Source organism: Zonotrichia leucophrys, chromosome 24 (genome assembly GCF_028769735.1).
Source record: "Zonotrichia leucophrys gambelii isolate GWCS_2022_RI chromosome 24, RI_Zleu_2.0, whole genome shotgun sequence".
NCBI classification, from domain to species: domain Eukaryota; kingdom Metazoa; phylum Chordata; class Aves; order Passeriformes; family Passerellidae; genus Zonotrichia; species Zonotrichia leucophrys.
In genome coordinates this window covers 975,469-991,006 of record NC_088193.1, presented here as the reverse complement: position 1 = coordinate 991,006, position 15,538 = coordinate 975,469, and the positions used below count along the sequence as shown (strand labels likewise).

General features: G+C 58.5%; 1 protein-coding gene across 4 annotated transcripts in view; it reads left to right on the top strand.

Annotated features, from left to right (window-relative positions):
- DSCAML1 (DS cell adhesion molecule like 1) overlaps positions 1-15,538 on the top strand; it is a 97,795-nt gene that overhangs the window by 62,661 nt on the left and 19,596 nt on the right. For 2 of the 4 annotated variants that reach the window (XM_064731963.1, XM_064731962.1), the window contains exons 4-11: positions 5,554-5,700; positions 6,935-7,213; positions 7,885-8,160; positions 8,643-8,939; positions 10,844-11,116; positions 14,093-14,371; positions 14,582-14,701; positions 14,839-15,015. In XM_064731963.1, the coding sequence (XP_064588033.1) occupies positions 5,554-5,700; positions 6,935-7,213; positions 7,885-8,160; positions 8,643-8,939; positions 10,844-11,116; positions 14,093-14,371; positions 14,582-14,701; positions 14,839-15,015 (1,848 nt within the window). Of the gene's footprint in view, positions 1-5,553; positions 5,701-6,934; positions 7,214-7,884; positions 8,161-8,642; positions 8,940-10,843; positions 11,117-14,092; positions 14,372-14,581; positions 14,702-14,838; positions 15,016-15,538 lie in introns of those variants that run through there. The other 2 variants (XM_064731964.1, XM_064731965.1) reach the window with 2 other exon arrangements.

Below are 15,538 nucleotides of genomic sequence, written 5' to 3'. Positions count from 1 at the left end.
AGTTTGATAAGAAATTGTCTCGTTAACAGGATTAGCCATGGAAATCTCTAGTCCCCTCCTATTCATTTTGTAATGCTCTTCATCCTGTTCTGTAATTTTCTGCTGGTATTAGGCGGCTCCGGACCACCTCGGGAGATTAATTCCTCCTCCTTTGGCAGTGCCAGCGTGCCTGGTGACAGGGGCTGCTCCATGGGCAAGCCCCGTGGCCCCCACCAGGGGATTCCTCCTCCTCCTCCGAGCTCTGGTTCGGTGAAAGCGTGCCACTCCCAAAGTCGCTTACGCAAACAAACCCAAGTGTCCCCAAACACTGCTGGGTTTGGCTGCCAAGCGCTCCGGTGACTCAGAGGTGGATTAAAACCCGGAGAGGCAAACTGTGCTCTCCCTCACACCCGTGCGAATCCATCTCCGTGGGCAGCATAATTCCGGATTTACTTCTAGGAACATGACTTGCAAGACTGGCCCTTGGGTAAATAATGACTCTTGATTTAATAACTCCTGCCAGCCCTGCAGGATACCTCACTTCCGAGGCAGCTAATAGAGAGAGATATTCCCTAACATCTGTTTGCCCAATTTTGCCGACTCGTGAGACTGGATCTGGGAGGCAGCAGAGGCTGCCCACTGCCAGTGAGTGCAGTGAGGATGGAAAACATCAGGGAAACACGGCGGGTGCCCCGGTGCTCCACTGCAGCCACATGCTGCTGCTCACACCCAGATGCAGGATTGGCACTGCCAGCTCCTGATTATGCCCATAATTTGTTCTGGTGTGTGTTTTCCTAAACCCTGAGAAGAAAATCCCCGGTTTTACTGGAAAACCTCTCCACTAGCCGAGCAGTCCCTGTGCAGTGTCCCGGGCACCCCCAGGGCAGGGTGACAGTGGTCGGTGACACATGTCCCTGGTTGCCATCCTGTTGCAAAAATGTGCTGCTCAGAAATCCCCTCCAGTGTTCCCTTTAGGATTTTTTGGTTTGTCAGATCCCCGGAGCCCCAGGAGAGGGAACCTGGCATAAAGGGCTGCTGGACAGCAGTGTGACACGGAGGTGACAGTGACACCCTCCTTGTAAACCTTTCCTGCTTTTTCTTCTCTCTCTTGTTTCACGTCTCCCTCTCAGAAAAGCCATTTAAATGTAATTCTGTTCTTAAGCCCTGTCCCTCATGCATGCCTAATGAACAGCCGGCAGAGGTGCCGGAAACGGCCCGAGCAGGATTCAATCTCGCCGAGTGCCGACAAGTCATTTGGAAGGAGCCCTGGGAGCGCGCCCAGTTTTATTACAGCGTAATTAGAAATAAAATCTTGTTGCGGGAGGAGAATGAGAGATGGGTGTTAATCCTGTGACGGGAGGAGATGGAGCCGTGCTTATTAAGGAGATTAGGGAGGGGAGGTGGAGAGCCCGTCACGAGTGCCCGATTTCCAGCCCTCCTCTGCCGTTCCCTCTGCCCGGACTCCCGCAGAAACCATCGGGAAAAGGGAAAAGGGGAAGGGAAAAGGGGAAGGGAAAAGGGAAAAGGGGCAGTGCTCCTGGGGGAGGATGAGGAGCATGAGGAGGAGCCCGAGCTGCGGGCTCAGCTGGCACCGCTCGCGTTACAAATGCCCGTGACTCCTCCAGGTGCGAACCCTTGGCTGAGCTCACGGCTCCGCTGCCTTTGGAAGGGCTGCGAGCAGCGACGGCCCCGCAGCTCCCCTGGGATCCCCACGGCAGGCAAACACGTAAATAAATCTGTCAGATTTGTGCAGGTCCTATGAAATTTGCATCGGGCTCGGCTCGCGGCTCCTCTTTAACATCTCCGCCAGGGAAGGATGCAGGGAGCTTTAATCTCAGTGCCCGGCCCAGGCCCCCTCTGCTCGCAGCGTTTGCTGTGGCACGAGCTGGGCTCAGCCTGCTGAGATGAAAGGCAGCTCTAGAGCATGGGCACCGATGCCAGCCCCCTCCTGTGCCCTGTGCCCCCTGCCCCGCTGGGCACTGGTCCCAGAACTGTGGCTGTCCCCGGAGGTGGGTGGTGATCATGGGACAGGCAGGAGTTCCCATCCTAGCTGGGTTTTCTGTGGATGCTCTTTGTCCCCAGGCTGTGGCTGTCCCCGGAGGGAGGTGGTGATCATGGGCGGGCAGGAGTTCCCATCCTGGCCGGGTTTTCTGTGGATGCTCCTTGTCCCCAGGCGAGCTCCATGCCGGGCAAATGGCATCCTGGAGCAGCAGCCACAGCAGAAAAGTGCCGCTGTGGCAGCGGTGGAAAATTACAGGCTTTGCTCTTTGGGGCTTCCCCCTCCGTGCCTTCCCCCCGGGAGGCGTTTGTCACTTTAAACGCGGCCACAAATAGCAGCAAACACTTATTGGATTTGTTTGGGATGCCTTGGGATGCTCATGCTCCGAGTATGGCTAATTCATAAACTCTGGCACCTATTGATTCTGCAGCAGTACCAGGGGAAAGTTATCTCATTAGTCTTATGAACTATAAACGTGCTCCCTCCTGCAGCCCTGACCCCGTTGTTTTGATAAATCTATATTGGATAGAGCAGGAGCTGGTAACCTGCACTGCCTGTAATCTTTCTCTTGGAATTGGGAGCCCCTTGGGAATGATGCTGGGGTTTCAGGGCAGCTGGGTGTGGGAGAGGTGTGTGTGCACTCAGTGAGAGCCCCCCTCTCACCCTAATGCTTTCCCCAGGTGAGGGGCCAGGTCCTGGGAATTCAGGTGGAATTTAGCTCGTGCTGGGCTCTTGGTTTGATCCAAGAGCCTCCAAAGGTAGCAGCTCAAGTCTATCTGGAAGAGTTATTAGAGGCACATCAGCCTGGCCACGGACGTGCTTAATCCTCTGCTTCCTGTAAAGCCTTTCCACCTCCTGGCAAGCAGAGAGATCTGATTTTGTTTGGAGCTCTCCGACGTTAATCTGCCAGGCAAACTCAGCAATAAGTCACTTGGGTGAGGTCTGTTGGAGCTGTCACATCAGTTACAGCCCCCCAAGCATCTCCCCTGAGCCAGCAGAACGTTCCTCGACAGAGCCGCTTGTCCCCTCCCAGGAAAAAAGAAAAAAAGAAAAAAAAAAAGAAAAAAAGGAAAGGAAGCTGTGCTGTCAGCTTGGGTGGATCTCACACGTGATGGAACAGTGTCACCACACCGTGCGAGAGGCAGATGCCTCCTGTCACTCCACGGAGGAGATGTGGATGCTACACCCGCAGGGTTTCTGCCTGTTCTGTCCCCGGGGAGGCTGTTGAGGCTGGAGCCCATGCAGAGCCCGGATCTCGGGCACAAGGCTTTGTTCCCGGCCCGGAGCACGGCGGCGCGGGGCTGTGGATCCCCAGGCACGGCCGCGTGTGAGGGTGTGGGCTGGGGCTGCCAGCGCTTGGCAAAATACAGCCCCGTTCCCATGGAAACCGGCTCCCCCCACCTCAAACTCCAGTGCAGCCGATGTTCTCCGCTTACTGGTTTGATGGGAGATGAAAAATTAATGTTTGATTTGCATCTTATTGCGGAGCCGTGGGACCACTCCCCCGGCCCTTCGGCGGGGGTCGCACAGAGCCCGGGGCGGCTCCCGCTGCCGGTGGAGCCCAAATGCCCAAATCCCGCAGGGCTGGTGCCAGCTGCTGCGGGGCATGTGCTGCCATGCTGGGGCCGGCGCGCCATGGTGGCATGGAGCTTTGGGCTGAGGTTTGGGCTGGTGAAGCCCAAAGCCTCCCGGCAGCGATGGAGTCACAGGGGTGCTGCTGGAGGTGTGGGGATGGCAGCTCCTGGGGCTGGGGGTGCTGCTCATGTTCCTGCTGCTCCCAGGGAGCACCAGCACAGGGTGCCAGCCTGGCGGTGCCTCTGTTAACCACAGCTGACTGGGGTTATGATTAATTGTTTGCTGTTTATTTGCTGTTTGGAGTCCTCCACTGCCCTGTATGGAGCAGTTGGAGTCAAGCACACACATCTGGCTGAGCCACGGCTGGAATGGGTGATGCCAGCCCAGCCTGGCACTGCCATTGCCTTGGCTGGTGCCAGGGACCCTCCGTGGTTCCCTGGGTGAGGATCTCTGCTTTCTGCTGCTCTGTCATCTGCAGAATTTGCAGGGAATTGGGCCTGGGGTCCTGCCTAGGGTGTGGGAGCCAGAGTGGTCTGGGAGCATCTGCCTCTCGTCCTCTCTCACTCGTGCTTACTCTGCACTCCTGAGTTTGACCATGGAGCTTTCTTCTTGCCCAAATTGAGAATATCCAGGTGCTTCCACAAGGTGCTGGAAGTAGAAACAGTTGTTTGGCCTCATCAGCTAGATCCTGGCTTAGCAGGCGTTGTGCAGGGCTTGAGGGAGCCATTTGCAGATGTTGCTGATTTACAGACTGGGTTTAAAGGTTTTCACTCTGAGCATTCAGCTGCACTAAATTACCTTCTGCAGCCGTGGGGTTTGGTAGGGGGTGGTTTGGCTGGCAGCACGGTGCAGCCGAGCAGATGGAGCATCCCATCCCAGCTGAGACTGGCGCTGGAATAAACCCCAGAGCCCCACGGAGCTGGGGGTGAAAGCCTTGCTTGGCACGGAGGGGCAGGGCAAAGTGCTTTCCAGGTGGGCAGGGAGCCTCTCCAGACCCCAGCTTATCCTGCTCTCCATGCAGCCACTACACAGGCCTTTCTATTGGTGTTAATTACTGTTATAATTCATGATGAATTACAGGGGTCAGGAGCCAGCCAAAGACTCCTTCCCCCTGTGCCAGGCTCCAAAACCAGCTGGCCTGAGGGGGCTGCTCTCCCACCACCTTCCTCCGGGGCTCCAACATCAGCTCAAGCCCTTATTTGTTTTCACATGATTCTAAGTAAGTTAAGCTAATTATTAACTCAGCGGGACGGATTCACTTTTAATTGCGGCGTTGCCATGGAGCGCGTGGCACGGCGGAGCAGGAGCAGCGTGTGCCGGAGCTGTGCCACCGCTCTGCTCCTCTCTGCAGCCACGGCCCGCCCGAACCGAGCCCCGCGGGTCCAGGTGTGTGTAGAGACGCCCAGAGCCACCTTTACACCTGGGCAGGGGTGTGTGTGCTCACACCCAGGCAGGTGGGTGTGCTTTACACCTGGGCAGGGGTGTGTGTGCTCACACCCAGGCAGGTGGGTGTGCTTTACACCTGGGCAAGGGTGTGTGCTCACACCTGTACAGGTGTGTGTACTTACACCCGGGCAGGTGTGTGTGCTTACACTGGGGCAGGGGTGTGCTCACACTGTACAGGGGTGTGTTCACACCGGGCAGGTGTGTGTGCTTACACTGGGGCAGGGGTGTGTGCTCACACCTGTACAGGTGTGTGTGTGCTCACACCCAGGCAGGTGCGTGTGCTTGGTCGGGGGAGTGATGGATGGATGGAGGCGGTGCCCACAAACGCCGGGGCTGCCGTTGCACACACGAGGTTCCTGTGGCTCACCCAACTTCGCCAGCCTGCCCGAAACTTCAGCCCGAGCTGCACCCCGATATGCTGGGGGTGCAGGGAGGTGGAGGAGGGTCCCTCTTTCCCTGCCATATCTCGGAGTGCAGGGGCTCTGCCTGACCCGAGTGCTCAGCCTGGGGCCGGGGGAGGCTCGCTCACTCTTCTCCTCCCTTTGTGTCTCCAGAAAATAGGTTTTTTATTACTTCTTATGGAGGTTTGTACATATCGGACGTGCAGAAGGAAGATGCCTTGTCCACCTACAGGTGTATCACCAAGCACAAGTACAGCGGCGAGACGCGGCAGAGCAACGGCGCCCGCCTCTCCGTCTCAGGTGAGCCCGTGCGGCTGCCGGCGTGGGCGGGGGGCGGACTCTGTGCCCGGGAGGGTGCCCAGCCCTGCCCAGCCCTGCCCTGCCCGCTCCCCTCTTTGCCGCCCCGCACGGGGAGCGCTGGCACCGCCACCTGGGGTCCCCGCAGCCAGGGGACATCCCGGAGCGGGGCGGGCGGTGCCGCGGGGCTCCGGCAGTGCCCGGGCCGTGCCCCCCAGCCCGCAGCCCCCCAGTTCGCCGGGCACGGCGGTGGCGGTGCCGCGCGTCACCCCGAGCGGGAGGCGACGGGGCGGGCGGCGATGCGATGTGACAGCCCGCGATGTGAGCAGCCTGACGCGATGTGACGAACATGCAAGCGATACTGCGGCGGAGGCAGTGCAGTCCGGAGTGCCGGGTGTCTCGGGGCGCTCCCGGCTCCGCTCACTGCCCAAATTACTCCGCTCGGCAGGGAGGAGGGAGGGAGGGAGGGAGTTCGCCCGCTCGCAGCCGCTCGGCGCGGCGCGCCCGCTCCCTGCCATATGCTGTTCCCATCCTCGGGTGCTCCCGCACCGGCTCCTCGAATTAACCCCCCGGAGGGCACGGAAGAGATGCGGGGTTGCCGAATCTTTCTTCTCGAGGGCCCCGGGTCCAGCCGTGCCGCACCTGCCTGCGGTGCCTGGGCGTCCCGGGTGGACCATCCCCATCCGAGCTCTCCGATCTGGCCCGGTCCCCTCCCGGTCGCTGTCATTATTTACACGTCACGGCGTTTTACTTCTGCTTGGGAGTAATGAAAGAGGTTTCTTTCCCCTGGAATTTAATTTCACGCCTGAGACTTAGTGATTAATTTTCTCCTTTCCCAGCTGCCTGATGGGCCCTTTTGCTTGTAAATTTTGAAATGTGCCACAAAATTTGTGTATTTTGCACCAATTAGGTGTCACCTTGAGTAATTCCTCCGATGCTGAGTTTATTCCTCCCATCAGCTATTTAGGAATTGGTTTTCCTCCTGCCTGTGTGTGTTGTCCTGCCAAGCGCTGTGCTGGCCAGGTGGGACAGGGAACCCCATACTCAGCAGGGATGAACGGGTGCATCCTGCGCTCCTGTGTGGCAGAGCCAGCAGCTCAGGGGAGTGGGGAGAGCCGGCCTCTCGTGGATGGCGCTGACTGGGCACGGTGTCACCATGCCAGGGGTTTCACAGCATCTCTGAGACACCTCCCTTCCTCCTGTTCCCCGGCTGAGCCCGGTTCCTCTCGCACCCCAGACCCGGCGGAGTCCATCCCCACCATGCTAGACAGCTTCCAGTCCAGGGAGGTGAAGGCGGGCCGGCTGGTGGAGCTGCCCTGCATCGCCTCGGGCTACCCCAACCCGGCCGTGCGGTGGATCAAGGACGGGCGGCCGCTCCCCGCCGACAGCCGCTGGAGCAAGCGCATCACGGGGCTGACCATCAGCGACCTGCGCGTGGAGGACAGCGGCACCTACATCTGCGAGGTGACCAACACCTTCGGCTCCGCAGAGGTCACGGGCACCCTCACGGTCATAGGTGAGAGCCGGCGGGAGGAGCGGTGCTGGGGGCTCGGTCCTGCTGCCTTCTGAACACGCAAAGCCTTTATCAGTATTCAGCTTTAGAGGTTTATACAGCTGTATAAACAACAGCCTTGTGTTTTGGCACAGCGTTTGGCTCGCTGGAAGCCACTGTCTTGCACATGTCCGACGTGTTGGGTGCTTCTGCGCTTTGCTTTGTTGATTTACATAAAATTTATGTCGATTTACATAAAATAAGCTCTAGCCAAACAGTAAATACCATCTGGGCAGGCCAAGTATTTATCACGTGCTGTTTTCCTGGGGGTTCCTCCTGTCACCGGGATCCTGGCAGTACCAGAGGCACTGTGCCTGCCTTACCTGGAGCACGGTGCCAGCCGGGCACTGCCAGCCTGCTGGGAGCCAGCCTGGTGTGTCCCCTGCCCAGCACTGTGCCACATCTTCTTCCAGCCATCCTGCCACCTCCCCAGAGCACCCCTGCCGAGGGCCTGGGGCTGATGATGGAAGCAGGGGCTGCCAGCAGCGGGGACAGTGGCAGGGCCACCTGCCTCATTGTGCGGTGACATTTACAGCGCAGCCGGGCTGGCGCTGCCGGGGCAGGAGGAGCAGAGAGCGCTCAGCGGGGATGAGAGCCTCCCACAGCACTGCCAATGCCTCTCCCCTCTCTCACAGACCCTCTGCGTGTGACCCTCACACCAAAGAAGCTCAAAACGGGCATCGGCAGCACCGTCATCCTCTCTTGTGCCCTCAGCGGCTCCCCCGAGTACGTCATCCGCTGGTACCGCAACACGGACCTGGTGGCGGTGGATGACTACATCTCCATCCGGGGCATCAGCAACGAGACCCTGCTCATCACGGCCGCCCAGAAGAGCCACTCGGGCGCCTACCAGTGCTTCGCTACCCGCAAGTCCCAGACGGCACAGGACTTCTCCATCATCACGCTGGAGGGTGAGCTGCCTTCCCGGCCTGGGGGCTCCTTCCTCTGCCCCTCTCTGAGGGGATGCTTTGTGCATGGCTGGGGGGCAGGGAGACCCACTGGGGCGGGGATCCTGAGGCTGCTGCCAGCCTGTTGCTGGGCCCCGTGTGCTGTCTGCAGGGGCACAGCATGGCCGGGACGGGGAAGGACCAAAATAAGGTTGACTTGCCATCCCCAGCCCCTGGGCACCCCATTCACCAGGCCCTCCCTGATCCAGCCCACCAAGTGTTTGGATAAGGGATGGGCTCTGCTGAGGGAGGTGGCATCAGTGTCCCCTCGTCCCTGTCTGCATGTCCCTGCCGCAGGGACCCCAGCGCAGCCACGCATGTGTCCCCAGCGGGGCTCCTGTCCCGGCTGAGCCTGGGGTGGGAGCTCAGTGCCATCCTGCTGGCGGGTGACTGCTGCTGCCTGTGGCTGCCGCTCCCTGACCCCCGTCCCGCTGGGTGCCCCCCAGATGGGACCCCCCGCATCGTCTCCTCCTTCAGCGAGAAGGTGGTCAACCCCGGGGAGCAGTTCTCCCTGATGTGTGCCGCCAAGGGGGCCCCGCCACCCACCGTCACCTGGGCGCTGGACGACGAGCCCATCCCGCGGGACAGCGGGCACCGCTCCAACCAGTACACCATGTCTGATGGCACCACCGTCAGCCACATGAACGTCAGCGGCCCGCAGATCAAGGACGGCGGCGTGTACCGGTGCACCGCGCGGAACTCGGTGGGCAGCGCCGAATACCAAGCGCGAATAAACGTAAGAGGTGCCTGTCTACTTTTAAATATCAGAATAGGACTTTTACTGGGCTTTTTTTGGTTTTTGGTTCTTCTGTTCCCCGGCTGATCGCTCCTCCTCGCCTCTCCCTCTTCTTCCCCGGCTGCCCCAGCCTCACCCCCTGAGCCCTGCCCCACTCCTTGCACACTGCAGGGTTGAGCTTCTCTGATGCTTCAAGCAGGGAGTTTAACCCAGTGGAAAGCAATTCCAGAGGCTTGCAGAGCTGGAGCATGGCTTTGCAGAGTCAAAGGGCAGCACTGTCCACACCGGGGTCCACTCTCACTCTGCCAAGCCCTGCCTTGGGGTCTGCACAGGGTGGGCAGGCACCCCTTGAGGGACTCCACCATGGAGAAGGAGGTGGCAGGCCCAGAAGTGTCCCAGGTCCCCTGTGCTCTGCCAGCTGCCCCCATTCCCTACCGGAGCCCCACTCCTTGGCAGCCACCGTGCCTGGTGGCACCAGGATCTCCATGACAAACGATGATGAGGCAGCACGTGAAATCGTGGAAAATGAGCTTTGATTTGTCATGTCTGTATTTTCTTTGTCTGCTAAAAGCCATGGCCGCGTTAATCACCGTGTTATTACGGCTGCAGCGCGCCGCTCGGTGTGTTCTGGGGAGCGCTCTCAGGCACGGGGTATGCTGTAAGCCCCTGCCCATTAATAATCCCCAATTAAAGCTCCCAGGCTTACAGGTGGGAGCGAGACAAGATAAGGGAGCGTTTATTTGTCTGCTGAGAATGAGGGTTGAAGGGCTGTGTTTGTCTGTGTCTCAGGTTTGAAATGGATCTAGTGGCTTTTTGGCTGGGATCCCAGGAGAGTCGGAATTTTGCTGCCGTTTACTGCTGAATTTGGAGGAAGTTCATCCCTCAGCCAGGAGAAGCCAGAGCAGCGTTTTCAATGAGGATGTTCCCTTGTCTCCCTTTTTCCCCTCTCTCAGCTCTTGATGGGCTGTCACTAGATAAGATTCGGGTTTCTTTTTCAGTGGCATAGAGCATGTCCCTCAAACAGGCCCAAGACACGGTTACAGAGCCAGATGCTAATTCCTTTCTTTCTGCTCCTTCTCTTAATGTGTCCTAGAATGAAAAACGCTGTCCATCAGCTGATCCTGAGTGCCTTTTAAGCTGTTATCTTGCTACACCCTCAGGATGAGGAGTCAAGACAGGGTTAATCTTTAGATTACTTCGCTATTTTATGCAGCGACTGAGAGAACAATGTAATTATTGATGCATGAAACCTCTCGTTTAAAGGCTCACCTGCAGCATTCTCCAGTCCTCAGGCAGCTCCAAAGCCAGACAGAGACTGGTGGCTGTCTGGCTTTTCAGTGACATGCAGGTTGGCAGTGGGGGGCGCAGAAAGGTGGGGTTCAAGGAGGTGAAGCGTTTTTGCCAGTGGAAGTCAGGTTCCCATAGCAGCTCTTGCCAAGGATGTTTGGCACAATGCAGGCAGCTTCCTCCTGGGAGAGGCAGAGAGAGGCTGTGATGGTGGGGGAGCTCTCCCCATCTCTCCCATCTCTCTGGTGCTCAGAGGAGCCAGGTGGAGGCACCCTGGGCAGGCAGAGTGCCCAGAGCAGAGAACAGACACCAGCAGACAGCAGTGGTGTGTGTGGGCTCAGCTCCCCCAGCACTGGGGTGGGATTGCTGTTTGAAGTGTGGCTGTGTCCCAGAGCACAGCCCTGTTTGTAGGTGAGGGAGAGCAGCTGTAGCTGGAGGCTGCAGCCAAGAGCTGTCCCCACACGAGCTGAGAGGAGCCCGTGCTGCCTCCTCACCCAAACCAGGGTGCCCTGGTCACCTCCTGTGCCTGTGGAGCTGGCTCTGGAATAGCAGCAGATGTGCACGCAAGCAAATGGCCCTTCGGAATTAACCTAGCCTGCCTCTTCCTTCCTCCCCCATATGTAGGTCCCCCGAGCATCCGCGCCATGAAGAACATAACAGCGGTCGCGGGTAGGGACACTTTCATCAACTGCAGGGTCATCGGGTACCCCTATTACTCCATCAAGTGGTACAAGGACTCTCTGCTGCTGCCCGATAACCACCGCCAAGTGGTCTTTGAGAACGGCACGCTGAAGCTGATGGATGTGCAGAAAGGCATGGATGAGGGAGAGTACCTGTGCAGCGTGCTGATCCAGCCCCAGCTCTCCATCAGCCAGAGCGTCCACGTCACCGTCAAAGGTGAGACAGAGGCTGGGGACGCTTCCCCTGGGTGGCTCCTCCAGGTTGTTTTTGGGGTCTCCACAGTGGGATGGAGGCAGAGGGACACCTGCATGGCCAGGTGGTGGCTGTGCTCTGTGGTCACCAGGTGTGGCAGCTCAGTCCTCGGGAGCTGGCTTGGCTACCTGGTCCTGCCAGCTGCCAGCAGCTGCCCCGAGCCACGCCGTATCCATTTCCCCTTACAAGTGATGGAGCAAGGATTTATGGTGTAAACATAACGTATTAAAACATCTAACCTTTGCTTGGATCACCTTCACCGATGTTTTTCTGTGTGTGCTAGCTTTTAAAAAAATAATACTCTCGGTCTTCCGAGCGCACAGAACATCTTAAAAGCTTCTCCAGGCCATCAATTATTCAGCCCCATTGAGGGAGCTATCAGTCCTAATGAATTGAGCCGGATGCATTCCCTCCCAGTGACTGGCTGAGATTGTGCTGGGAGCTCCCGGATCTCCCCTCCTCGGGAGTTGTGGGGTCGGCTCCTCCCGTCGCCAGCTCGGTGTTGGCAGTAAATCATTCAGACAAACACGGCGGCGCTGGGGACAGAGCCGGCCAATTGTCATCCTGCCTCTCACCCAGCGGGGGATTCGTGCACTGGATTTACTCTGATCCCCCTCCCTCCCCTCCCAGCCACCATTTTCTTATTAGGAATCAGGTTAGCGAGAGAGAGCATCAAGCTGATTAGAGATGCTACCACTTGATTAGCTAATGCTCTTCTCCCAGGCTCCCAAAGGGGAGAGGAGGGTGTGGGTAACCTGTCTGAGGGGGTGCAGGGAGGTCTTCTTGCCCCTGGGGTCTGCAGGGCTTGGGCAGCCCTGCTTTTCTCACCTCGCATAAATCCCCGTCCATGTGGAGCCCCAGGGCTTGGAAAGAGGCCAGAGATGTTGGTCTTGTCTTGGGACAGGCAGGGCTGATGTGGGGAACACCATCTCAGGGCGTTTGTGAGCCCTTAAATAATGGGATTCGCCAGGAGGTGCCCTCAGAGGGTGCAGGATGCTGAAGTTCAGCTCAGGATTTGTGTATCCTGGGAAGGAACTGCTACTGAGCCCTTCCCAGTGTGGATTTACTGCCTCGATTAGTGGCTGGTGACGGGCTGAGGAAGGTGAGCAGGATGGTGCAGCACGGGCCAGACGTCTTCATTCCCCTGCTGGAGATTTACACCCATTCCCACTAGCTGAATTCCTCGTTTCCTGTGCCCCTGGATAAAAGGCCTGTGGAAAAGAATAGCAAAGGCCCTAGCAGAGAGTCAGGGAGTGAATAAACATAACTGTGTAGCACAAGGAGCGCGGGCTGGCGTGGAGCACCATAAAGCTTTAACAGCCCCAAGTGCCTGGTCACCACATGAAATGGCACCAGTGAGTTATGCAGCTCCTTCCAATCTCACAGTAAAAGCTTTACAGCTCCTTCTGGCACTGCTCCCCCCAGGAACGGGGATGTGCAGCCCTGTCCATGGGGCCCCATCCCCATCTCGTGCTGAGGGAAGCTCCTGCCCAGTTGTAGCTGCTGCTACAGGGACCCCAGGATCCCAATTTCAACCCTCCCTGCTCCCCAGGGCTTTGCTGGTCAGGGATGCTGCTGGGGCCTCTTCCCTGCACTTCCTCAACAGCACAATCCAAAATCCAGCCTCTTCCAAGGTGCCCTGACAGCTCCTTCTTCCTGCAGACATCTTTGAAGGTTTTAATTAATCCCCTGTGTGTTGGTGCTGTCCTGAGGCTCTTACACAGCCCTGCTCAGGTGGCTGCAGAGTTTTGGGGAGCACGGGGCTGACACAGTGCCAGGGCACTGTGGGGTGATGCTTCACCCCATGGGAAGGCAGAGGCTGCTCACGGGGTCACCTCTCTCTGCACTGGAGCTGCTGGGATGGGCTCTGTGGTGGCACCATGGGCAGGGTGCTCCAGGCTGTGGGCAAGAGAGAGGTGAGAGTCTGGAAGCTCTGGAGAAAGGAGAATCACGGTGGGAAGCGGTCTGGGAAGGAAAGGGGAGTTGTGAGCTCTGTTTGTGGGAAGCTGGAGCAGGGAGAGCGGCTGGAGGGGCGTGCTTGGGGAGGCGTGGTCCACAAGCCCATCCCCGCTCTGCACTAGACTGCAGTGCATTCCCAATTAATTATTCATTAATTATGGAAAACAGGCAGCGCTGGCTCCATGGCTGTGGCAGCTCGAGCCACGTTGCTGTCACAGGCAGAGGGACAGGCCAGCCCTGCCTGTACCTGCCTGCCTAAGGCAGGGGCTCCCACCTGGGGCACAGTGACAGCCTCTGCCTGCCGTGCTCTGGACCAGGCAGCAGTGATACCTGAGTGACCCGATGGGCTCAGGGTGGAGGTGGGAGCCCAGGGAAGTGCGTGGGGGTCCAGGGAACTGCCCCTGCTCCCTGCTCCCTGCTGCTGAAGGGACAATTGGCAGGCTGCTAATTTAATTATGGAGACTGCAGAACGAGGATCTCATCTACCAGGTGCTGAGCCTTGTTAAGCTAATTGTCTCCCTCTCTCCTCTTTCTTCCCCCTCCCACATTGCCAGAGATGCTGCTGCAGTTGCCTAATTAAGTTATCAGAAAGATAATGGCTGGTTCTGAATCCAGCACCTTTAAGAAAAGCATCCATCTAATGAAGGCTTTTCTGGGAGTGGATAAATGCTGAGGTGGAATTTCGGGGGCCACGTGCTGGGGGTGGCTGGGCTTTCCCCACTGCAGGGTCAGCGTTTCTCCATCCCACTCTCAGCAGGGTGGCCCTGCCAGATGGGAGAAATCTCCCTGCTGTTCTCGGCTGGGTGGCACCTCCTGCTGTCCCCTGGCCTTGTTCTGGTGGAATCAAAGCCTGTCTCGGTTTCTGGGCTGCTTCTCCTCCCGGGACAGCATCTTCCCCAAGCCCCTCTGCAGCCCATCCCCTCTCAAGGAGGGCTTTCCTGGGATGGGCTCTCCAGCATCCTCCTCCTCTCCCCTCGACAGTCCCTCCTCTGATCCAGCCCTTCGAGTTCCCGCCAGCCTCCATCGGACAGCTCCTCTACATCCCCTGCGTGGTGTCCTCGGGGGACATGCCCATCCACATCACCTGGAGGAAGGACGGGCACGTCATCCTCTCTGGCTCCGGGGTCACCATCGAGAGCAAGGAGTTCATGAGCTCCCTGCAGATCTCCAGCGTGTCCCTGAAGCACAACGGGAACTACACCTGCATCGCCAGCAACGACGCCGCCACCGTCAGCCGGGAGCGGCAGCTCATTGTGCGGGGTGAGCCCACATCCCACATCCCACATCCCACCTGGTGCTGCTGGGAGAGGGAGGGAGGGCAGCACAGCAGCAGCAGGGGGAGTTTGGGAGGGTGAGGAGCAAGGCTGAGCTGGGAATCAATGCCACCCCCGTGCCCAAAGGCAGTGGGGAGCTGTAGGGGTCTGATGGGGATTTTCCTGCAGTGACCGTCCTTCCTCCCAAACTCCGCAGTGCCTCCTCGCTTTGTGGTCCAACCCAACAACCAAGATGGCATTTATGGGAAAGCCGGGGTGCTGAACTGCTCCGTTGATGGGTACCCCCCTCCCAAAGTCATGTGGAAGCACGCTAAAGGTAGGGATGGGTCGCAGCACATGTGGGGATGTCAGTGCACGCTGGGGAGAGTCCCTTGGGCACGGCCACCCCAGCTCTGAGCCTTGTGAGAGCTGCTCAGCTCAGCTGAGCTCTGTGCCTCTGTCACTGCCTCCTAGGAAGCGGCAACCCCCAGCAGTACCACCCCATCCCCCTGACGGGCCGCATCCAGATCCTGCCCAACAGCTCCCTGCTCATCCGCCACGTGCTGGAGGAGGACATCGGCTACTACCTCTGCCAGGCCAGCAACGGCGTGGGCACCGACATCAGCAAGTCCATGTTCCTCACCGTTAAGAGTAGGTACCCAGGGCTGTGCCACGGGGCATCGTCAGGGCACAGGGACCTGCTCAGGTCACAGCAGTGACCTGGGCAACAGAGATGGGCACAGTGAGGGTGGCTGTGGGACACGGGGTCACCAGCAGAGCCTGGTCTGGCACTGCCTCCCTCTCTGTTCTGAGAGCTCCAACCACACCCGCCGTGCTCCAGCCCCGGCCCCACGCATCCCCACGATCAATGCAGGGCACGGGAGGGCATCGATTCCTCCCCTCCAGGGACCCGCTTCCCTTTTGCTATTAAACACACTTTGTCTTTAATAAAACCAGGCAATCAATCTACATCATCCAGGAGGAAAGGAAATAGCTGGGCTGCTTTGACAGGGATGGGCTGGGAAGTGTTGTTAGACACCGTGTTTGAACTGTGTGTGTTATTGGATTGCTCTCCCGTTGCTATCAGCAGAATGTATAATTGCCAGCTCCCTGTTAGTCATTGGGCTCGTTGCTGCTGGGAGCACTCAGACCTCCAAAAGGAGGTGGTGGAGGG